The sequence below is a fragment of the Palaemon carinicauda genome, chromosome 10, assembly GCF_036898095.1.
Source record: "Palaemon carinicauda isolate YSFRI2023 chromosome 10, ASM3689809v2, whole genome shotgun sequence".
Taxonomy (NCBI): domain Eukaryota; kingdom Metazoa; phylum Arthropoda; class Malacostraca; order Decapoda; family Palaemonidae; genus Palaemon; species Palaemon carinicauda.
In genome coordinates, this window is record NC_090734.1 from 136015084 (window position 1) to 136039735 (window position 24652).

A 24652-nucleotide genomic window follows, 5' to 3' on the forward strand; every position below is an offset into this window, starting at 1 on the left:
CGATATTGTAAACTGATTGCAGTCCCCCCCCCCCCCACCCCTTTTCGCATTTAAAAATTTATTAACATCTATACTCAGCCACAAAAATCCAAACAATCATCTGCTTCTTGAAAGAAACAAGAAAATGCATTTAAGTTAATGGATAGGTGGCAACTGGTATATGCATACTCATGGGAGCTTGAGACAAAATTTAAGTGTTTAATGGCAATGAGGGTTGGACTAGCTGCCCACACACCACCTATCATTAACAACCTTGTTAATGAATTCAACAGCAGTTTGAGCTTTGACTGGAGACATTCCTTAGAAGATGAAAAGTTTGTTCCGTATTTTAAAGGACGAAAGGTTTGTACATGCGTAAGTGCAAAACTTTCAATGGTTGGTTGGTAAAATGTGAAGAAAATCAATAAATAGAATTCAGTTGTTCCTGCACAAATACACTCTTTACATAGGATATACAATTCAGCGCCAGCTGGTTTAGCCATGATAACTTTTAATGCAAGGTATCAACAACCTTCTGCTAGTTAAAGGGGTAGACTAGCTCTCCCGCTCATACACTCGCCCAGCAATTGGGGTCACTTTTGATTTGGCTACAGTTGACTGCAGACATTCATATGTCTCTCTTTTTCTCCCAGAATTTCCTATTTAACTTTTTATTTTCCTTTTCAGGTATAATTGTGTTTTGAGGACTTGAAGTCATGCGCGTTTGTCCTGGCATATTGGGCTGCTCTTGCAGTATCATTGTCAGCGAAGGGAAGGAATCCTCACAGACTTTGCCCGTCGTTGAGAAGACACTCCCGCACGGAAGCTTCTCTTTGCTCTGAGTGTCGGGAGTGGCCATCTACCCAGGAGCGGTACAATAGACGCAAGTAGCCTAGAAGGGATTCTGCGCCCTCGAGTTCATCCTCGAAGGCAAAGAAGTCCACATTTCTTGCTTCTACAGCTAGAACTCTTCCATCACCTCTTCTCTTTTGGCTTCTTCCAGAGGTTGATCAGGGAAGTGATAACTATTTAACCCCCAGACAACCTTCAAAAGAAGTCCTTGTTTTGACGCCTTGTGTCAGCTGTGGTCTTCCTTGGGGCTTTTGGGTTTCCCCACAAAGGATGGGCTTCTAGAGGTGTTAAAGATAGGGGCACAGGAGTGTACGTCTGCCTCTGCACGGGATACCCTCAGCCCTTCCCTATCCTGAGTCGGCGGAAGGAACCCCCTTCCAACCAGTCTCACGCTTCTGGCAGAAACATCGTTGCTCAAGTTGAGGATTAGCTTTTCACGGCAGAAACTAAGAGGAACTTATCGACAAAGGTAGATGAGTAAATCGGCAACCAAATGCAGAGATGCTCCGATCAGAGAAGTGTCCCTTCCTTGACATTAATGCCAGCAGATGGGTAGTTCTGTTAGCACCTCGACAAGGAGCATCGTCCAGACTGTCATGGGGGTTGGAAGCCGTCCTTGAACGTTCCTGGTGAAAGAATACTGGGAGTTTGTTGTTCAACCAAGTGGCAAACTGGTTGATCTCTCAAGAGGGCACTTAGCCTTTCTGGCACGCAAAGATTTAAAACCACATGAAGCCCACAAGCTGCTCCTGGTGACTTAGTCTCCGATAGAACTTTTCTGATGTTAGGAATGAACCTTGCTGACAGGTGTGCACCTTCTTTATCCATTTGCAAAGGGCCTGTGAAAGTATCCCCTTATTTATTGATATAAACCACAACGGTAATTTTGTTGCTCATCAATGCTACAGAGTGCTCTATCTAACTGTTGGAAGCTTGCAATGCTAGTAGCTGACAACTTCCAACAAGTTGATAGGTAGGTACTTTTCTTCCTTTGACTTAATTCCAGAGGCAGCCATATTCCTCGGGTGTGTCTCTGTTCAGCCGCATTTCTGGAAATGGGGAATCAAGTGGAAATCCTCTGGTGAGGTTTTAGTTGCTCAGTCACCAGGCAAAATCATCCTGTGCTTCTTGTCCCAGTGGAACTAAATGGCAAGGGAGAGCACAGTGTGTGCTTGTTGCTGACCAGTAACACTTCAGACAGTCAAACTGTGTGGGACTGCCTTCTCCTATGACAAAATATATCCCAGATGACATTGTCATTGTCAAGCCGGAACTTCTTGATTGTGTCTCGATGAATGCTGCCTCCCTGATAAATGGGGGGACTTGCTGCTGCAGTCTATCAGCATACCCCTGGTACTCTATCCTCTTCTTGGGTGTGAGATTGGACTTTTCTAGATTGATCATAATCCACAGATTTTGTGGCAGATGTTAAGTTTGTCCTGAACCCAGAGGAACTACCTCCTGGATAATAGGAGGAGCCAATCTTCCAGATACCTCAAGAGGCAAATCCCATTAATGTGGGCCCAAGTAAAAATGAGTGTGAACACTCGTGTGAGCTCCTGAGGAGCAGTAGACAATCTTAAGCATATGGCTTTGAACTGGTTTACTTCCAACACCCAAAAAGGATGAAAAGGAGATACTTTTGGTAAAATTGATGGATTGTTATCTGGAAGTACGGATCTTTCGGGTTCATGGAAAGCAAGATATTTTCCTTCCTGATAGTGGACTGCAAAGTACTTAACATCCTCTATCTTGAATGGGATCTGCAGAACAAACTTAGTCAACAGAGAGAGGTCAATGGCCAATCTCCAAAAAAACCCAGTTGATTTCTACACCAGGAAAAGTCGACTAGAGAAACCCAGAGAACCATCTCGCACGAATGACTGTGTTCTCTCTACAGCTTTCAGAAACTCCTGCCCCTAGGTCAAGAGCTTTCTGAAATTTAGGGAGGGGGGGGTGTCTAGAATGTCAATGGTATGAAAGCCTAGGGAGGGTGTGGTTTAAAGAATGGAGTTCTCTCCCTAAGAACTTCCATCACTCACCCATGTTGCTGCCATATTGTCCAATGATGTGACATGCATCCCCCTCTCCCAGTAGCTGGTGGAGGGGAATATCATCTTCAGTGTCTCCTTGCTTTACCACCCTTCCAGGACTGGGTAGGGTGAGGGCAAAAATGGAGCAGCAGCGTTCATGCCTTTCTAGGAGGTCCAGATTGGGCTCTGGTGGTTGGAGTCAATCATAAGTGCTGACTTCCAAGGTTTGATTGGGTTTGAAGCTCACTATTGTTGCATTTGAAGCCCCTGGGCCCTTAAAGGTAACTGTATAAGGAAAAGGAAGTCATGGCTCTCCTTCGTACAGTTCATCGGCACCGCCACATCCTTTTGCGGGAAAGGACTGTAGTCTCCAGGACTAAATTGTTTCTCGGGGACAACACCTAGCACTACCTGTCTGACAAATCTGGAGGTGACATCATCCCTCCTCTTCAGTACCCAGGTGGCACACTGGTGCTCTAGTAAGGTCACAGCCTTTGCACATGAAAGGACATGCTGATTTACTTCTTTTGCACCTTGGGAATTGCCAAAATCGTGGGTCATGGTGAAGTACCCTAATATACCTGATCAGTGGTTGATCCAGGAGATCCACAAGAGGCTGGACATGGAAGCAATTAAGATCGCAGCAAACCCAAGTGTTTATAATGAGGTGCTCTCGTGCAGTCTCTCCACAGGTTTCCCTGCAGACAGTGTGGTAACTGATAGGTAATGGAGACGGGTTCGCATCCTCTTCATTCTAAAAGAGTGAGGGATGCAAGATCTTGTTTGCTCTGTGGGCCTGGAGGAAATTCTTTGAACTGGAATTCATGGCCATTAGCCCTATCCAAACCCTCAGGCAAGAACTAGCCTTGGCAAATGAAGGGCAGGCTTAAAACCCTTGAGGGTCACCAAAGCACTGATCAACGGACATAATACTTCCTCTAACAGGAGCCATTGTGTCAGCAACGTCCTAAGACTCCTCCCACCTCTGGAAAGTGTCTTTATGTGTATCTCGGTAGAATCTTGCTTCCCATTAGAGTATTCACAAATCGAAGCTAAAGGGTTGACAGATTAACAAAAGGATTCCTCTTCGGAGATCGAGATGCCTCAAGCTCTCGTGGGTTCAGATGACAAAGCTCTGGGTGCTTTAGCCTTTGAAGAGAGAGTGGGAGAGCATAGCACAGAGTCGCACATTGCTTGAGTGCCTGTCACGGGGTGGAGAGAGGCCTTGCTGGCAATCGCGATGGGGCATCATGGTGCTCGTACAGATGCTGATAGTGGTCTTGAAAAGCCGCGCTCTAATTCCCTATCGCAAAAATGTGTAGCAAGATCTCTTCAAATAGTTAGATCTTGGGGTGTTGGAAGATCTTGATGCGTGGACTTAAAGCTTGAATAACATGAGGTGGGTAGGACTTAAAGCTTGAATAACATACATGAGGTGGATAATCGTGCAGCGATAAAGTACTGTGTGAGGAGCCCAAGCGTATGGAGAATTATCTTCAACCATCTGCCAGTAACTAGAACCACCTCACTGAAGGTTTCAAGGCTGTTCCAGCTTCCCTGAAATTATAACCCTATTAAAAGGACAATTTTGTATTTGTGTAAGAACAAATTGTAATTAGTATCACCTTGCAGTAAGGGGCAAAATCCTGGCTGGCTACCTTGATTTTTTTTATTTGTCTGCAAGCTAATACTTGTGAGTATCAAAATAAATTTCATGGAAAATTTATGGTTGTTAATATTCACAAGTTTACAATATTGTATTAACAAATAAATGGGATGCACCTTAGGAAACATAAACATGGGAAGAATAAATTTACTATTTATTTGTTTGGCTGACAGAAGATGAAAAACAGTAAAAGAAAGTAGTTTTGGAAGCATTAGAAAAAAATAAAAGGGTAGATATGGCAATCATAACCATTTTTAAGCATACACAACAGCTCCCCATTAGACAATTCTTCTGTCTTTTTTAATAAATGTACAAAAATTCACTTTGTCCAAGACCTGTACAAAATAAGTACATACATCTACATACACATACAGCACTAACATTTACTCTTTGTACTGTACCTCACTGTAAACGGAAAAATAGGATAAAACTATCTACACATCTTTGGGTTGCAAAACATATCTATTCCATTAAAATTGGGCAAAATATAATGATGGTTGTAGTCATACAAACAAAAGCAACCTTTGGGAGCAGGTAAACAACCAATATTACAGCCTCTACCTAAGTAATACAATCAAAATAAAAAAACACTTAAACCAGTAGAGTTAAAACGAATGAGGCAAATATAAAATTTATTCCATACTCTACTTTTTATCTCCTGTAAATGAGATCTCTGGTAAGCTTTAAGTATAAAACTAGAAGCTTCTGTTTATATCTTGATTGGACAACTGGACTTACAAAAGGCCATATTAAAGCACCATGATTTATTTCATCAATATGTACAAATATATGCATGTCAAGCTATCTCTTTGTGCAAATGCATGCATTTGTACTGGATTTCAAAAGTTGGACAGCATTCATGCACTGTAAATTTACAGACTGGAAGGAACATCTACCCATATTTGATTTCTGATAAATAAATTTATAACTTTTTTTTTAAAGAACCCTATGATGCACAAGACGAAAATTTTCCAAATGAAAAAAAATGCACTTAAGAGCAACGGAAAACTTCAATCACAACAAAATGAAAAAAAAAATAAATAAACGGGGAACTTCACGCATTCCTCTCTTCGAGAACAAACCATACAACCTAACACACTTGGTTTCTGTTACAGAAATTGTTCCTCCCTTTCTATTAAAGCAGGTACTCAAAATTCTTCATGCATCCTATTACTCATCGGAGAAAACATGAAGCTAAAATATTAACTCAAACCTGAAAAGCATTGTCATTAGTTTTTTTTTGCAAACTATAAGATAAAAAAAATATTCCTTATTAAAGAAGGTGAACAGAAAATCACCTTCAGTGTTTTTCAGTATACTGTTAGAAGTACTTCTTTGAGGAGGATAAAATTTTAAGGCCACTTTGATACTCTAAAACACTGAAAATAACTTCTCAAGAAAATGGCCGCAAGACAAAATTTTAGTTTCATTTCATAATTTTTTATGAAAACCGTACGCCATGAACTCTAAACCTATAAAGACACGTGTATTGAAGATTACCATGGTTGCTATTGATCTTCAGTTCTATTAATGGAAAGTATTCTGTATTTTCTGCCATTACTGGGAAATACTGCAAAGGTTCACCATTTTCTAGGTATTCATAAGTACCAAGTAAAACACCCTCCTCTCTCTCTGAAAACGAGCCCCATACTTCAAATCCACGGGGTGCGGAGTCAATGATCCCATTTGGAGAAAGGGACTTCGGAATGTGTTCCAAGGTGAAGCCTGTTGGCTTTACCATTCCAGCAAGCCCAATAACAATGTATCCTTGTGAGCCCTTGAAAGCCCAACACTGACCAGGCAGAGAGTCTGGCTGAATGACCGTACGAGGGTTATTTGTAGAATAGCGATACACTGGAAATCCCAGTACCCGTACTTCCGCCTGGTGTACCTGTTGATACAAGTATAATTGCATAATCCTAATTTTATAAACTATTTGAGCTTTAGGAAAATATATTTCTTTTGTAAAGTCCAACCTATTTAGAACAAAAAAATTCCTATTAGTAACCTCTTGTTCAAACTTGTGCATATCTTTTTTCATTGCTTCCACAATTGTTAAGAGGTATCTTTTTAAACTGTGTGATCTAAATTTCATTCATGAAGTACTGTATATTAACTCAAGTGGTGTATCTGAACCACAAAAATAAACATGTACAAAGTAATCCTTCCCTTTACCCCATACAATACAAGCATACTATTAAAGAAATATTTTTGAACTACTTACCTGGTAACTCTCTGTGCATCTTGTTGAGATTATATTTCCTCCGGCACTTTCTAGCGCATGATCAACCATGCCAGTTTTGTCAGCATCATACTTTTTTAAGGCATCTTGAACTATCTTGAGGACCTCCGTTTCATTTAAGCCACCAGAGAGATGCATTCCAGGTACAAACAAAGTGTTGCTTCCATCGTGTGTCATATTAACCGACGCAGACCCCGTGACTCCGACAATCTCGTTTTTACCGCTGCCCTGTTTCACCTGGTAAATCAATTAAAAGTTAGGTATAGTATAAGAACAGCAAAGACAAAAATTACATATATCAGCTTATAAAAAATGTCATAATTGTATAATATAAACACATGTATGATACATAATGTAATTCAAGTCTTACCTCCATAGCCTCATCATCACCCGCTTCATTTTCACTTACGTGTACCATGGCTTCTGTGACAGCAGCTGTAACTACACCTGGTAATGTCGCTGCTACCATTTCTTGTACCGATGACGAGACTTCTTCGGATACCATGCTAGGTAAAATATCCCTCACAGTTTTGGGTACTGACTTTTCTACTTGAACCAGAACTGCTTTCTCAACAGAAGCATCTACAGCATTGCTTACTGCAATTCCAACAGCAGCACTGACTTCTTCATGAACAGCAGAATTGACATTTTCTTTAAGCGATTCTTTCAGTTGCGCATTCTGCGTATTTATCTCCTGTGATATTTCTTCTGTCACCTTTTCTCTCAAAATGCCTGCAGCTGCCTCCACTTTTGATTCGACTTCATTCTGGATCATCTGCTGGCTTTCAAGAGAATGCTGCTGATGCAGTTTACTCATTTCCTCTTGCAATTTCAATAAGACAGTGGCCATGACCATTTGTGTTGTCTGGCTGACTGTTTCTTTGGTGGCATCTGAAAATCGTAGTTTCATCAAAATCTTCCTTTTATTTTGTCAAATTGCAAAGTTTCTACTAAAATTATGAATTTGACATTAATGTATATAAGCACATTAAAAGACTAGCACTTCTCCTATACATATATAAGGGTAATTTTATTTAAACTTTTCATATATATAAAATCCCTACACAATCAGCTTCCAAGGAAATAACAATTAGATTTTAAAAATTCTGAGCTTACATTTGGCTAATTATTGAAATTACTACTTCAGGATACTACATAGGGTTAATTTAATTGTTCAACATCCTATCCATATATTGTTTTTCCAATATTACTTTAAGAAACAAATTTATTTTTTAGTATGGTTTTATATATTCACACTTCATACAATGTTAATCACTATCCAAACTCACCGTCATCTGGTTTGAGTTGCATCATGGACATCAACTCGTTGAGTTTGCCATTGAGTTCATCTTTGGCTACAAAATAGGTCTTCATCCAGGCACCAATATCCTGTTCTTCTGTACCACTTGTTCCATTTGAAGTTAGGCCAAAGACATCCGCCAATAAAGCTGGTATTTTCTTATCATCACAGCAGGTTTTCACTTCTGCAGCCAGATTGGTGTGATCCGCCTACAAAAATAATTGTTTAAAGTCGATTAAAAATCGAGATAGCTAATAAATTTCAGTATACATAAAACTAATTTTCATACAGCTTTTCAATGAAAACCCATACTTTTTAGCCAGAACACTTTACAGAAAGTATATTAGTACTACATACCTCTAATTTGTTTATTTGTTGTAGAAGTTGTTTTATTTGTTCTTCAATATCACGGTTGTCCTCAATCGATTTTGCATCGACTGCCTCCAATTTTCCTTCAACGTTGTACAGCCGCTGCCCTAACTGGAACATAATGAAATACAATGAATAACTGCAATGAAATAAACAATGTGGAGATATTAAAATCAACTCACAATAAAATTACATTAAACCTTAAGAAAATCAGAATGGAAGATGTATAAGGATGATTCAGGAAAGTGACCAATGCATAACAGTGAATGCATGGACTGTATTATGTATTAAATGTTAATGATATCTGGATATGTTCATTACTGGAACATAAAAAATAAATGTGTTTCTAGTTCCCAAAATGCAGAAGCATAGTTTAACTACAGCTAATTCAAATATAAAATTTAGCTTAACCAGATTATCGAGATAAAAGATTTCAACTTTCACAGGGGTGGTATAACAGGATAATAAAAAAGGAATGACAATCTGCATTCTAGGATTGGGCTTAATGGGTTTTTCCTGTCACTTTCACCCTGATAGTATTTTTTTATCCTACGGAAATTTTTTATTTGGAACATTACATTTCAAAAGAAATATACACGAAGACACATTCACATTTAACTTGGCTCGTGTAGCTCCACACAGGGACCTGGGAGGCCATTCAGCACCCAGATGTAATTGAGGGAACCTTGCAATTATGCTGTGGTTAAAGTTAAAGAGGTTGGACAAAAAGATGGAAGATATGAGGCAGAATGGAGGTAAGGTAAAATGCTAGATAGCAACAGCAGTTAGGGCCTGAAATGATGTAGCAAAGTTTTGTAGACATGTCACACTGATGGCATTTCACCTTATGGGGACAACTAACAGTTGAATTCCTGGATATCTAAAGCAGAAAATGACACGAAATGACAGCACGATTTGTTTTGGGACAATGTAATGAAATAACTAACAGAATGGGTGTCCAATATCAGAGTAAGAGCTACAGGGAGATATCAAGAAATGGCAGCAAATAGCAAGTTCTAATTAAATATTCTATATTAAAGAAGCTTTCAATAAAATACTACACACATTTTTAAAAGTTCCATAACAAATATACACTATTTGCAAAAGAAATTTTCACCTCAACATCCAGGTATGAAAGTGCCATCAAACCAAGTTATACAACATAAGACATTTTCAAACAAAATAGGAAAAAATATGACAAAGTACAAACCTCTCCCAGTTGCTTTACTAGATCTGCCTTCTCCGCATGCAACTGTATAATCTTCTTTTGGTGTTCTGAGGCAGCAGCAGCATTGCTATGAACTTCTGTTTTTAATGATGATAGGTCTGCTTTTACAACACCCAATTCACTTTCAACTACTGACCTGAAAATAGAAAGAATATATAAAGAAACAGCACAACTAAAAATTAAAGATAGAAAAAAAGGCTCCATAAACATAGTACAGTACATTAAAGGCTTGCGACATATACAAAATCATATTTTAAATTAAATTCATTTATTAAGTAACCGTACCTTGAATATAACCTACGATGGAGTTCCGAAAATTATTCTAATTGTCTACTTAAATACAATCATCACTATAATTTAATATTTTTAAGTATGATTTTTCTATGGAGTTCTTAGTCATGCTTATGATGGATTTATGAAATTCAGTACCATCTGTAACTGGGGGAAAACCAAGCAGTTGCAGTATGAAGTAAATGTTGAGAAGTTGTAGAGCAAAATGAAAGAAGGCTAAAATCTATTCGGCTTAGGGCCAAAAGGATTATGGAGCCCTAAGTAACAAAGATTAAAGGTCATAGTCATTCCTGACAGTTGTTGAGTACCATTTAACTGTCTAGATACAAAACTCCTTATTCCTGGATGTTTTGTGAAGACTTGAGGAGCTATTGGTCAAATGAAAACAGATAGATCTATTATTATTATTATTATTATTATTACAAGCTAAGCTACAACTCAAGTTGGAAAAGCAGGATGCTATAAGCCCAAGGGCTCCAACAGGGAAAAATAGCCCAGTGAGGAAAAGAAACAAGGAAATAAACAAACTACAAGAGAAGTAATGAACAATCAAAATAAAATATTTTAAGAACAATAACATTAGATTTGATCTTTCATATGATTAAAAAAAAAAAAAGGACAAGAAACAAGATGGCTCTAACCCAGAAAAGTGGAAGACCATGGTACAGAGGATATGGCACTACCCAAGACTAGAGCACAATGGTTTGATTTTGGAGTGTCCTTCTCTTAGAAGAGCTGGTTGCCATAGGTAGCCTCTTCTACACTTAACAAGAGGAAAATAGCCACTGAACAATTACATTGCAGTAGTTAAGCCCTTGAGCTAAGAACATTTTTGTATTTAAGAGGAAACTGAGGCATCCCTTAAAACTACTAGTAGTTAAGGATCCAGTAGTGTGACTCCCAACATGACAGACACTAAAGTCTGCTTCCTTACTTTTAGAATTGGTAAGACCTATTCCAAAGAAAAAAACTATCATAAAAAGGCAAATGCTCTCCATAGAAAACAAGCTTAGCCCAAGCTGCTAAAACAGGAATAAGCTTAAACATACAAGTGTTCAGGAGTTAAAGAGGGTTTTGTTGTATGCGATTGAAGAACAACAGATTGAAGAGATTCAGTTTTTTTAATATTCCTAAACCTAAACATTCTAAATTTAATTCCACAATATATTAACTTATCCTATGCGGGAAGATATAACCTGAAGGTGGACACAAAGGAGATGTGTAATTAGTGAATAAACAGGTATAACGAAGTGATATCTAGCTAGTGAAAAGTGACCCCTCACAGTACATCAAAATCATAAAATACTGCACAGCATGGTTACGAAACCAAGTTTGTGGAAAATAGATGGTTTCCCTGTACCAGGAAAACTTGGGAAAAAAACTTTCATACTGTAACATATATACAGAACAATCTTAAAAGATTACAATAAAATTTTGGTATTGATTCAACTAGCGAATTCTTATCCACTTCCACTATATAATAAAACTGGTTACAATTAAGAGCAAAAAAGGCTAACATTTAATTACATAAGTTTCAATTGATAAATGGTACTTCATCACTTACTTTGCAGCTGCATAAACTTCCTCAACAGTGACTCTTCCATCCGAGTTTTCAGCAACAGCAGCAGCAATAATGCTTTTGAGTTTATCACTCTCCAAAACCTGCTGGACAATTTCTTCCACTTTTGGGTATGACACATTTACAACAGCAGGCTGTATTACTATATTCTGCCGAAAACAAAAACAAAATAACCTATTAATATTCTTTTTTTATCTGGTTTGAGCAGCAAATCCTGCATTATATTAATTTTAGGAAACTGAATTTTTATCATTTAACAGGGCTGTGAAAAATAAATCAACAGTAAGTAAAGATACTACACTACAGTACAGTATTGTATTTAAATTAAATGTCACAAAATTGTAAAGGCTACTCACCTTTTCAACAGTGGCGGGGATTGCTGATGTATTTGGTGCTAGTGACGAGACAATTGTTGCTGCAGTCCAGAGAATGCTGGCCAAAGCTAGCCAAACGAATTTCAAAACTGACCAAAGTCCTGAGAGAACATATGTAATAGCTGCCCACAAAGAGGATAAACCCAAGGCAACATAAGATGCTAAAGCTGTAAAAAGGTCCCCTAAGCTCAAAACAAGCCACATCCATGCATTCCAAAGCACAGTTCCCGAGGACTGAGTTCCTGCTGCAATAGTAAGATAGGCTTCATTAAGACGTTCGGCAGGGGACAGGTTAGTGACCCAAGTTACAATGCTGAAGGAATTATTTTCTATGCTTGTCTCATTTTGCGAAGGGTCATTGGAGAAAACAAAAGGTATGGAGCCATATAAATAGGAGGCAGAAGAAGAGAGAAAGCCATAAATAGCTAGAGCTACATTACTTACTAACTCCCATAAAAGATAAGGCAACTGCAATAAATAAGTGAAAGAAATGATTATCCAAGACCAAAGCCAAGAAAAGAAGGATAAGGTGGACGTGCCAAGCCAGATACACGCAGCTACAACATAATCAACGCCATTTGTGATTCCAGTTTGACAGAGAGAAATAAAACCCATTGTACTTGTTGTTACAGTTGACCCAAGGTTGGCGAAAAAGGAGGAAATCCCCGAAACAACCGACAAAGTAAGATCTCGGACAAGAGCAAAGAAGAGAAAGAGGAAAGATGAGGATGGTCCATCATTCTCTGCTGTAAGGTCAGAAGCACCAGCTGTCTTTCCTTCAGACTGCAACAGCCACCAGTAAGCTGTTAGTAAAGAAAATTAAAATTAAAATTAGCTATTTTCATTCTTCTGATAACATGAATATAGGTGACAAGATTCAGAACAAGTGCAAAAATAAGAGTTTTGGGGGGAGAATACACAAGACATCCAATTCATCTCAGTATAGTATACAGTACTTCAATAGGAAGTGCACTAGGACATTAAATTTGTCAACAATACACCACAATGTTTTCATAAAGTATCCAAGTTTGGAGGTTACGATTTCCTTTGGTGGCAGCACAATAATGTCATGTTATCAGGTGAATGTTAACAAGCAACTTTAAGGGTAAAATTCAGTTGAGAGGAAAAGATAATTAAGAGAAAATTTCTAGCCTTTACAAATTTCAGCATCGCCTTCGTACCAAGAAATTACTTTGTGTACGGAAAGGCTTCATTATAGTATATACCATGCTATTCATTTACATACATACTATATTATATATGACGTGCATGCATTTTTATTTGTTAATAGATTGTTGGTGCCTTTATGTTCTGTCATTATAATTAGGTTATTCTTATGATTAATTCCATATAATATATCAAAGGTTAATCTGATTAAAAGGTGATGGAAAATATTCATATCTGAAGAATCTCCCATCTTTTTAATGTACAAATTTCCTGCACAATAAGTGGGAATGACAGTGAAACTGTCAACTAACTGATATTGACTCCATAGAGAGAGATATCAATGCAATGTCAAATCAGGACTAACAAGACTACTTTATACAAGCATATCTCCTTAACTCAAGATGCTACAAAATACATGATAATGCAGATGCTTCTCAAACGCTTGAAGGTGCAACACTACAAGTAAAGTACTGTAAATGTATACCGAGCCAGAGAGAAATATGATACAAAAGAAAAGCAAGAAGATAAGCACTTCTACAAGTCTCTGTGACCCGAATCAATGTAGCTCATATGCCACTTGTATGTTAGAGAGAAGAGGAGCAACTTCATATACACAACTCTCAGAAGGTTGTTTCAGTTGTGTTTCCAACATTCGTCGTTGGTAGCTTCCCCTGACTTTCAAGTGGCTTGTGGGAACCTGAAAACAGGTTTAATCACAAAATGGCACTTTTTTTTTATGCATCAAAACTTAGTAATGTTGGTGCAAATAAAGTAAAAATAAACAGTAGTTACCTAAGGAAATAATTACCTTTCAAGGAGAACATAACAAATAGAAACATACACAGATAACATGGCAATCATACACAACTTATACTTGCACCAGGAGGAAATAATTGATATTCTACCCAGTGCACTTCCTATAAAATTACATATATAAGACCACCTTTTCTACAACTATATAAAACTTATTCTAAAAACTTAATCCTTAGGCATAGGTTCCACTTCCAACTAAGAAATTTGAAGTCTAGATAGCTCTGTTATGTAAGAAAACACCATCAACAGTTCAACATACACATTTACATACTATATTTAAATCTAAAGTATATGAAATAGTTTAACATTGACTATTTAGTAGATCTTTTACTTGTGAACTTTGAAAAATGTAAATGCTAGTAATACAGGTAAAGCCAAGCCCAGATAATTTATTTTCTTTATATTTTTTTGTGCAGTTTAGAATTTTTTAGTCCATTGACAATGTACATTGCATATTACATATAAAAACTCACCCACTAGAGGTATAAAAATTAACAAAGCTAAAGCACATTTAAAGAATGAATTATATGGAGCACAACCAAAAATATTAAACTTAATGAAATTTAAACTTTGCCGAATTATGAGCACAAAATAAAGTGAATAGACAATACAGCAAACCTTATTGCTTTGTGAAATCTTATCAAACAAAACCTTCATCAGTAATATAATCATACAAAAATCTTAAAAGAGTACATTTTCAACTGTATTTCATTATAAAAGTTATAAATTTGGAGATAACTAGTGTTTTTCCTAACTACAGTATACATACCCGAGTCCTTTACATAGGATAGATATCAGCGATGCTGATGTACTCGGCAGTTAAACTTTTATAATGAAGTGTATACAGGTAGCTGGTAGTTACCATGACCCTTCAATATTATATAAATAGAAAAGTTACAGGTCAAGTGGGGTTTACCAGCAAGCAATTAGATTCCAGCTGACAGGGTCCAATGCTGTACCCCAAAAGAGGGGAAGATGAAAAGGAAAGCGGCAGTCAATCTTCTCCTTAATCTTAATCTAACACGTAACCTGTACCCTCGATCCGATGCTAATGGTTCTGTGAGAGGAGCAGAGGCAGCTATACCACCTGGTGTGCGACTGTAACAGGCCCAAGCAAAAAAGAGTTTAGGGACCTGTGGATCGATTCCCTCAGACAATGCCTGGAATACCTGCGCCACAGAGATATTGTTATGGAATGCCGGGGTCATGCCGACTCCTCTTGACATCATGGGCTCTTACCCGAGCTATATCTGGAGCAGAAGGTGAGGTTGGCGAATGTGTGGTCAATAATTTCCCTTAGCCAAGAGGAGATCGTATTTCTTAACTCTCCTCGTGCTGATAAACAGGCACTGCAGGTAAAGTAGGTAGAGTAGAGTTGTGTGTGTAAGTTTAAGGTAGTGCCTCAACTCCCTAAAAGGACACAATAGCAGCTGATCAAGATTGTTGGTTACTGCTCTAAGGCTCAACTTGAAACCAAGAAAATCGGGATCATGAATCGATGGATTTTGGGTTTTAGCTACAAACTCAGGGACAAAGAAGGAGAATGTCTCCGGCAGATAACTGGTTTGGAGGGTAAGGTTCCTTTCTGTGGAGAGCCTCAACAGTTTGTAAAGGTGCCCTCTTGAGGGACCGCAAAACCTTAGTAATGTTACCTCTACTGGAGGACTGAACTACTCAAAACTCCGTATGAGTTCCACCAAAGAGGAAATATTAACACCTTTCAGCCTAAAGAGCTGGGACAAGGCTGAGCAATAGCCCTTCATCGCTGATACTGAGCAGAGCTATTCTCTTCAGAGGTAAAGTAAAATCTCTTCTATAATTGGAATAGAGGCTCCGAGAGGAGAAACATCCTTTCCACAACACCAACCTACAGAAGATAGCCCACTTGGCTTAGTACACGAAAGCTGAAGCATTCCATCTCTCACACAACTTCGCGCTAAATGATTCCACCGAGCTGTGGAATATTTGGACGTACGGTTGGTGCAACAAAGCAGGGAGAGAAAGCCATTCTCTTGGAGTAGCTACTAGAAGAATTAGAAGGTCTGAGTACCATTCTACTTAGGATCATTTAGGGGCTACTAGTCATATTTAGGTTGGGAGTGGACCGGACTCTGTTCAAGACACACTTTATCAGGCAGAACATGCTAACATTAAGCATGCCTCCTCCAATAGCCTCATGAGGCAATTCAAAGACTGGTGTAACAGCAGTTAACTTCAAAGGGAGGTGCCCGAGAAGGAGATTCTTTCTTCTCTGCTCTCGAAGAAGACAAGCCGAAGCAGAAACACACATGTGCTTCCATTGAAGCAAGAGCAGTCACCAACATCCCTTTGCAGTCCCAAGAGATCATAACAGCTCGCAGGGGAAACAGGAAGGTCTTCCACAAACTAGGGTTATCCCAAAGTTAAAAGACCACCAAATTTTCCATATGGTAATCGATGGGGTAAGGCGAGAGGGAAGCGTACCGGCCACCTGTTTACATATTCTTACAAAAGTTTAACTTCAGAGTACACTAGCTTTGTTGATATCTATCCTACATAATGGACTAGGGTTTACATTTGCAACAGAACAACTACCTGTGTTCAATAATTCATGTACTGAATTCTACTGTTTTATCATCATCATCATCATTTCATTATATTAAATGCAGTGCGAAAGCTTTACCCATAATGTTACTAATTGTTTAAGTACATACTTTTAAACTGATTCTTATCAGTACTTTATTATTATACATAAAAAGCTGTATTGTACTGTATTGCTTTATAAGTTTTTATTTAAACCAAAGTGTATTATAATTTGGCCTCATGAGTGTACTGCCATAAGTGATTTAATAGCTCTTCAAAATGAGGCTCAAATTTCAAATAGGTTATCAAGTAAACAACTGTCTGCACATTTCAACAAAAACAAATACTTGGTTGGAACTATTTACAAATAAAAATTTCATGATAGAATTCTTCCTTCTAAGAAACAGTACCTACGAAATTATTAATCCATGAACACTAGCAAAGAAAAACTTACTTTATAATTCACCTAGTATAAAATAGATACTACATATATATTCCTGAGTAAAAAATTTAATAAATAGTGTTCACTACTAAAATTGTATCAGTACTAGGAAACACTAAACTGAAGCACGATAAAATAATGTACGCAAAAATTATAATGATCTCAATACTGTATTACTGTGGTAAACTCACGACAAGGGATTATTGTACGTCAAAATTACTACGGCAAGGGTAACCAATGAAATATGAATGCAAGTGTAAGAGCAGACTTGTAGTGTACGTAGTACAGTGTAACAGTACATATACTGTATTTAGTGAATTCTAAATACTATTTTGAAGAATCCTTTTTTTATATAATCATAAAGTATCTTGTATTTACTTTTCCAGATGGAAAAAGTCAATTGTGCAAAACTAAAGAATGAAACACCCAGCCATTTACTCAATATCTATTGTACTGTTTAATAAAAACAAACCCAATACCTAGACAAATGTCAACTGAAAAGAGGAGTATTATCAATTCCATAAAGGCTAAAGAACTGAAAAGAGGAGTATTATCGATTCCATAAAGGCTAAAGAACTGAAAAGAGGAGTATTATCAATTCCATAAAGGCTAAAGAACTGAAAAGAGAAGTATTATCAATTCCATAAAGGCTAAAGAACACTTACTTGCAAGTACTAGAAGAAGTAGAATTAGTAGTAACGGAATCCAGAGGAGAATCGGGTTTTTTCTGAGACGTTCACATAAAGCTTGATATTTTGTGGTTATGACTTCAAGAGTAGAAACATACGATGACGACGACGACGACGACTTCTCTTCTTTTTCTAATTTTTCCTTAGATGACGCTGCTGTGACAGCACGGGTTGCCATCATCGCTATTGATGCCGTCATTATTGTTGTGATACGCGTTATTGTCTCAATAGTTTTTCTGCTCCATCGCCAAACAGCATCTGGAGAAAAGAAAGGCAAAATTAACAAAAAGAAATCCCTATCTTAAATAATATACAGTAAAATAAAAGTAAGGAAACCAATATCTTTAAATTCAAATTATGGTACAAAGCACCAAATGTGACAGGTGGAATAAACATTTAGGTAGTTTAGTGTTGTTTAGCCTAACACCTTAAAAGTGAAATATAGTGTACACTTACTTCCCTGAGCTTCCTCCTCCTCCTCTTCTTCCACATCTTCTGCTATGGTTCCCTCACCAATCTTGAAACCTTTGCCACCATCAACCGACGCCGATGATGATTTCCTCGAGGATATTAATTTAAGAGGGGTCATAGCTCGCCCCAAAGGTGTTCCACCTCTGCCCAATAGTGGGGTGGCCCGATCTGGGACTGCCGATTCGGTATTATCATCAACATCTGATTCTGCATCTAACCCTAGATGAAGGGTTCTTGTGGCTGTATATTCTGAAAATACAAATAAGAACTATTTATAATATCCTCTTTTAACATGTCCACACTCACAATATAAAGACTGAGAACACTAAATATGAAAGCAATTGAAACATACTTCTAAGAAATTACTTAACACTTTACCTATAAAGAAAATCTCCTCCCTTCTACAGATCTTAAAATATAAAATAAGACCTTTCCTTCTGTGTGTGCCCCGTTCTACACTACACTAAGGTAAAATCTCTGATATGACCTGAGTGTTCTCATCTTTTCCTTATACTGTACCTCACAGCTATGTGTCAGTTCTTAGCTTATTTTATTTGTGTGTACTATACTTTCCTTTAATTTTGCTTATTAATTTCCTTCAGTTTTCTGCTAACAATAATTCACAACCCAATCTCCAACTTCTCACAACTTGAACTACATAAACATAATCTCAAAAACCCATCATAAAAATCTACAATCACTCAAAATCCCAAAATATCTAAGATTAAATTTCTATTTAGGGCTTCATTTTATATTTATTCTTTCTATACAAAGAAAAAATCTTATGAACTATTTACATCTGAAGATCACGTTTTTTCTATTTTTTTCTCCATTAATTTTTGTATTGTTTATGATAACCTTACACTGTACAAATAATAACAGTAAACTGCAAATTTCAGTAAAGTCAACAGTCAGAGCTCGATTGAATAAACCTAAGGGGTGTTGAAAAAAGAGGGAGAAAATGAATTTACATTATTACAAGACCTTTGGACGTTACTTCCAATATTTCTAAGCAATATAGTTCTATTGACTTTTTACAGGTTAAGTGACAATAAAAACCTAGAAACGTAACACAATCAAAAGCATTACGATATCAAATATTAACACTACAGCAACCCTGATATGAGTTAAAGTCCCCATTCCAAATACTACAATAAAATTTCCAGTGAATAAGAAGAAATCATATTAATATTTCCTATAGTAAGTTGGAGCTAAATAGCATGTTCCGTATAGGTTTTATAATGAGCTACAGTAAGATAAAATGAATAAAAATAATAGTAATGAAATAAAAGTAAAAATTGCCTTAACATAAATGAGGGCATAACACTGAAAAGGAGGAGGGGCAAAGATATTTCAATGTCAAGCGTAAAACTAAACTTTCATTTACAAGCACAGTATCAACTTGTAAGTTCATGCACGATCAAAAATGCAAAACATTTTGGATATGAAAAACTATATACATTAACTACATTACTCTTTCAGGAACTACAAAGTTAGTCAAACACACTAAATACATTTTGCATATAGTAATTGTTTCATAATCTTCAAATTAAATGAAGAGTAAACAATTATTATTTAAATTAACCATTATAATCATGGGAAGCAACAATTATAATCAAAGGAGGATACATATATGCACGTATAAACTGAACCAACATCAGATTAAGGCACAACGGAAAAGATTTTTTGTATAACTGAATAGAAAATATATTTTTATGAAACATAATGTGCACTGAACTTGTGATAAAACTGAAATAAGTTTGGTAGAAGACAGTGATAACACTATCTAAATTGGAGGGCTTTTAAGTACATCTTAATAATGAAATAGGATATACTGTATAAATACAGTAATATACTATCAGCTTGTTTAACCCTTTTACCCCCAAAGGACGTACTGGTACGTTTCACAAAAGCCATCCCTTTACCCCCATGGACGTACCGGTACGTCCTTGCAAAAAAATGCTATAAAAATTTTCATATTTTTGATAATTTTTTGTTTGATAATTTTTTGGGAAAATTCAGGCATTTTCCAAGAGAATGAGACCAACCTGACCTCTCTATGACAAAAAATAAGGCTGTTAGAGCAATTTAAAAAAAGTATACTGCAAAATGTGATGGGATAAAAATAACCCCTTGGGGGTTAAGGGTTGGAAATTTCCAAATAGCCCGGGGGTAAAAGGGTTAACAGAATAAGGGGATATAATTTCAACAACAATATTTACTCTGTAGTAAGTGGAGGAAGTAGTTATAACTTGAAAATGTACAACCATTTTTCTTGGTAGATTCTAAACTGTAAAGATCCTTGCAGTATTCAACCTTCAATTCATCACACTTGGAAATTGAAATGAATCAAGTTTCTTTGTTTTGTTGTTTTTTATTTTTGGAACTTTGGCTTTCCATTTAAGCATGATTGGACAAGATTTGTACTAAATAGCATACTAAAAAATATAGCTTAAACTATACAATAAAACATAAAATCCTAAAAAAGCAATAACTACAAATTCATGAAATAAAAAGCAAGAAAAACAAAGGAAAATTAAAAGTTAAAAAGTAATTTCTATTAGCAGTCAGCACTGTTTTTTGGCACAACAATGTAATATTTCACAAATCAATGTTTTCAAATGCATATAGGAAAGAACAAGGAATGAATGAAAAAAAGCAATAACTACAATATCAAAAGAAAAAGAAAGAAAAACATATAAAGGAAAATGGAAAAGTTAATAAGTAATTTCTATTAGCAGTCACATCAAAAGCACTGTTTTCTAGCACAACATTGAGATACTTCACAAATCAATGTTTTCAAATGCATATAGGACAGAACAAGGTGAGAATGAAATCAATTTTACTCATGTTCTTTGATTGCCACTCCAATTCCTTACTGGTACACTAATCTTTCAAAATCTATGGAAATGCATCCACAATACTGTACCACTATTATTACAAATCATAACAGGGACAGATATCTGTTGCCTACAAAAATCCCCCTTATTAGTTATCACTTCTAAATTTTTATAAAATAGGCTATTCATAAACTAGAAAACTTGACGAAAACTGACAAACAGTACCTTCAAAGCTTAGCTATTCCAGCAAAACTTACAAATCAATAAAATTGAAAGTTTTTCTAGAAACCTGTTTACTATGGGTGACAGAGGGTATAGTTTTAAACTGGATATTGACCTCTACTTCTATAACAAACAAGAAAGACTTGGAAATGACTATTTCCCCGTACACTTGTCATGTTTATTTCACAGTAACTGAACTGTGCTGTTCATACTGTAACCTTTTCACAGAAACTACCGTTTCATACTGTAATCTTTTTATCCTACATTGATGCCTTGAAACAGTTTACTTGAAGTAAGTAGTCTTAAAATATTCCAGACCATACTTTCTTTGCAAAACACACATCTTCTATTATTACAACTTCTACTACTTGGGCTAAATTCTGCAATTCAAAATCAAAATAACTTATCCACAATACAACAATTCCAAATTAAATTTAGTAATATTATATACTTCATGCATTTCTAAAGCAAGACACCCCAAGTTCGAAGTCAAGCATATCTTAATTCGTTAGAAAAGTCCCCGACGTACAACCTGCTAGCCAGAAGTACACATCTCACTCAAGCCTAATAGTTCCAAAAGTGTCCATACTAGATATGTTCCACAATATCGATGGTATCGGCACTCAGTATAGATTTTGGGGGAAAACTGGGCTGACACCAGCTGATACTTTTGTGTCTGGCATGGTTTTAGCATAATGCAGTAGCCAAAAACTACAATTGTAAGAAAACTGAACAAATAGGTCTAAACAATTCCAAGAACTATATTGGCTACTGTACTGATTATACAGTACAGTGGTTATAAACTGTGTGTGTGTGTGCCAGAATATCGGTATCGGTGGTATCACTTTCATGTACAATATTGGTACTCAGTAATATTGGCACCAGCTTTTCACCAAGTAAAGGTAGTAGGTTCGCCAGGGCACCAGCCAACCGTTGAGATACTATCGGTATCGGTGGTATTGGCCAATTTTCAGGTACAATATTGGTACTCGTTAATATTGGCATCAGCTTTTCACCAAGTATAGGTAGTATGTTGGCCGGGGCACAAGCCACCCGTTGAGATACTACCGCTAAAGAGTTATTGGGTCCTTTGACTGGCCAGACAGTACTACATTGGATCCCTCTCTCTGGTTACGGGTCATTTTCTTTTTACCTACACATACACCAAATAGTCTGAACTATTCTTACCACATTCTCCTGTCCTTATACACCTGACAACACTAAGATTACCAAAAAATTCTTCTTTGCTCAAGGGGTTAACTACTACAATGTGGCTATTTTCCTCTTGGTAAGGGTAGAAGAGATTCTTTACCTATGGTAAGTAGTTCTTCTAGGAAGACACTCCAAAATCAAACCATTGTTCTTTAGTCTTGTGTAGTGCCATAGCTTCTGTACCATGGCCTTCCACTGTCTTCGATTAGAGTTCTCTTGCTTGAGGGTACACTCACACATGCTGTTCTATCTTATATCTCCTTTTGGGGGAGGAATTTTTAGTTTATATGTGAAGAATCTAATTACTTCCGCCAACAAAGTTGGAAGGAGGTTATGTTTTACCCCTTGTGTGTGTGTGTGTGTGTGTGTGTGAACAGCTTCCTGGCCACAATTTTAATCGTAGGATAATGAAACTTGCACAGATTAATTTATGTAGAAAGCTGGAAATCATTAAATTTTGGAAGGTCAAGGTCACAGTCAAGCAAAATGTCCAATTCACGTAATCAGCTGTAAGTTTGGACATAGTTGTCACACACTTCAAAATTGGTTCATATTTGGGTATGAAAATCAACGACAATTAATACAGGTGAAGGTCAAGGTCGAAGGTCAAGGTCGAGCAAAAGAAATATACGGACATGAGTGTACAGCAGCTTTTGATAGATTAAAAATGGAAAGAAAAATATAGTACTAGAGAGAAGTGTTGGTTTAGCTTTTTTTTTTTTTTTTTGTTACAATAATTTAAAATGGAAAAAGTGTGTATCTGCCAGAACATGTAGAAGTATAAAGATTAATAAAAGGTAGAGACTGAACAAAGTGTTTGAAAATGTTATGGTCACAAGAGGAATGACTGGAACATGACAGATTAGTAAAAAGTGTATAACTTAAGAGGTAAGTGGCAGGAAAAAGAAATACATAGAAAGCATGAGAGGTCCATTGATGAAGGGCTCTACTATTCAAGAAGTCAATGTCAATCAACAGTACTTTAGAGGCGACGGGTGCTGTGTATTGGGGTAGGAAAGGGGGGGGGTTAGTGTATTCATTGTTAAAGTATTCTACACCATAACTCCATTCTAACGACACCAGTCAAAAGTAAAATCTTGTGGTGCCTGCTGCTTTGTTTTTTCTCTAAAGCTAGGGGGGAACAACTAAATGTTGAAAAACTTATAAACATTATATATATATATATATATATATATATATATATATATATATATATATATAGGCTATATATATATATATATATATATATATATATATATATATATATATATATATATATATATACTGTATATATATGTAAATCCTTTTAGGGCTGTTCTCCACTACAAAGCTTACTGCTTATACTGTATTAACATTACTTTTAATGCCTAGTACCTATAAACCTAGGATCTATTCTCAAAATTAAAACATAATAGATACACCCATTTACTATTTTCTATCACAAAGAGACTACTCCCAAACTGTCTAAACTGAATGAATTCAACTTCACATAATTCTCCGACTCATTTAACGACTCAAGTTCGACAAAAGAATTTGTAGAAAACCTATTTGGTGGCTTTCACAGGTGTCCTGTTTCTGTAACTAGATACAAAAAGAGTACTTGATACCAATGAACCTTGAGGAGACTAATGGGGTATCCATGGGGGAGGGAGGGAGGGAGGGGGGAAGGAGGGAGGGAGGGAGGGGGGAAGGAGGGAGGGAGGGGGGGGGATGGTGTTGAGGAGTTCCATTACTTTTTATAAAAGCTTAGCACTGAAGATTTGTCAAAATGACTGATTATTGATTGTTACCATAAAATTGCAAATTTACATCAACTTTCCTCAAAAGATGACTTGTGCCAACATCAGAAGTTTGAACAGCATACAAAAATATTGTTTAAAAGTATTTTTCTTTTTAATTTCATGTAGACAGCTAAAAAATGCATGTGATGAAACAGTAGACTTTTTAAAATTTTCTATACTGTACTGTATTTCAGCTCGGAATCCGTCCATGAATACAGTAAAAAGTAAATTCATACTGTGATGCATTTAAAATCCAAATCTTCCAACAGTTCCAGTAAACAACAGAGTATTTAGTCCATGAAGTTCCCACACACATTTCAACTTGAAAACAATGCATAGGTTTGGATTGAATTTATGGAATCCAATCCATTAATATAGAATAGGACTGATAACCTCACAATATCTGGAAGTAACAGGCATGTTTTGATTCGGAAGAACCATATCACTACCTAGTTTAAAACTTTTTTCCGGCCTTTTTCCATAATGTTCCTGTTTTCCTTGTTGGAGCCCCTGGCCTTATAGCATCCTGCCTTTCTATGG

General features: G+C 36.7%; 1 protein-coding gene across 1 annotated transcript in view; it reads right to left on the reverse strand.

Annotated features, from left to right (window-relative positions):
* Positions 1–4669: 4669 nt before the first annotated feature.
* Positions 4670–24652, reverse strand: part of LOC137648811 (uncharacterized) — a 242980-nt gene continuing 222997 nt past the window's right edge. The window contains 10 exon segments of the mRNA XM_068381969.1: positions 4670–6421; positions 6755–7009; positions 7143–7663; positions 8062–8281; positions 8430–8552; positions 9652–9805; positions 11525–11688; positions 11896–12716; positions 17563–17844; positions 18043–18306. Of these exon segments, the coding sequence (XP_068238070.1) occupies positions 5972–6421; positions 6755–7009; positions 7143–7663; positions 8062–8281; positions 8430–8552; positions 9652–9805; positions 11525–11688; positions 11896–12716; positions 17563–17844; positions 18043–18306 (3254 nt within the window). The 3' untranslated portion in view covers positions 4670–5971.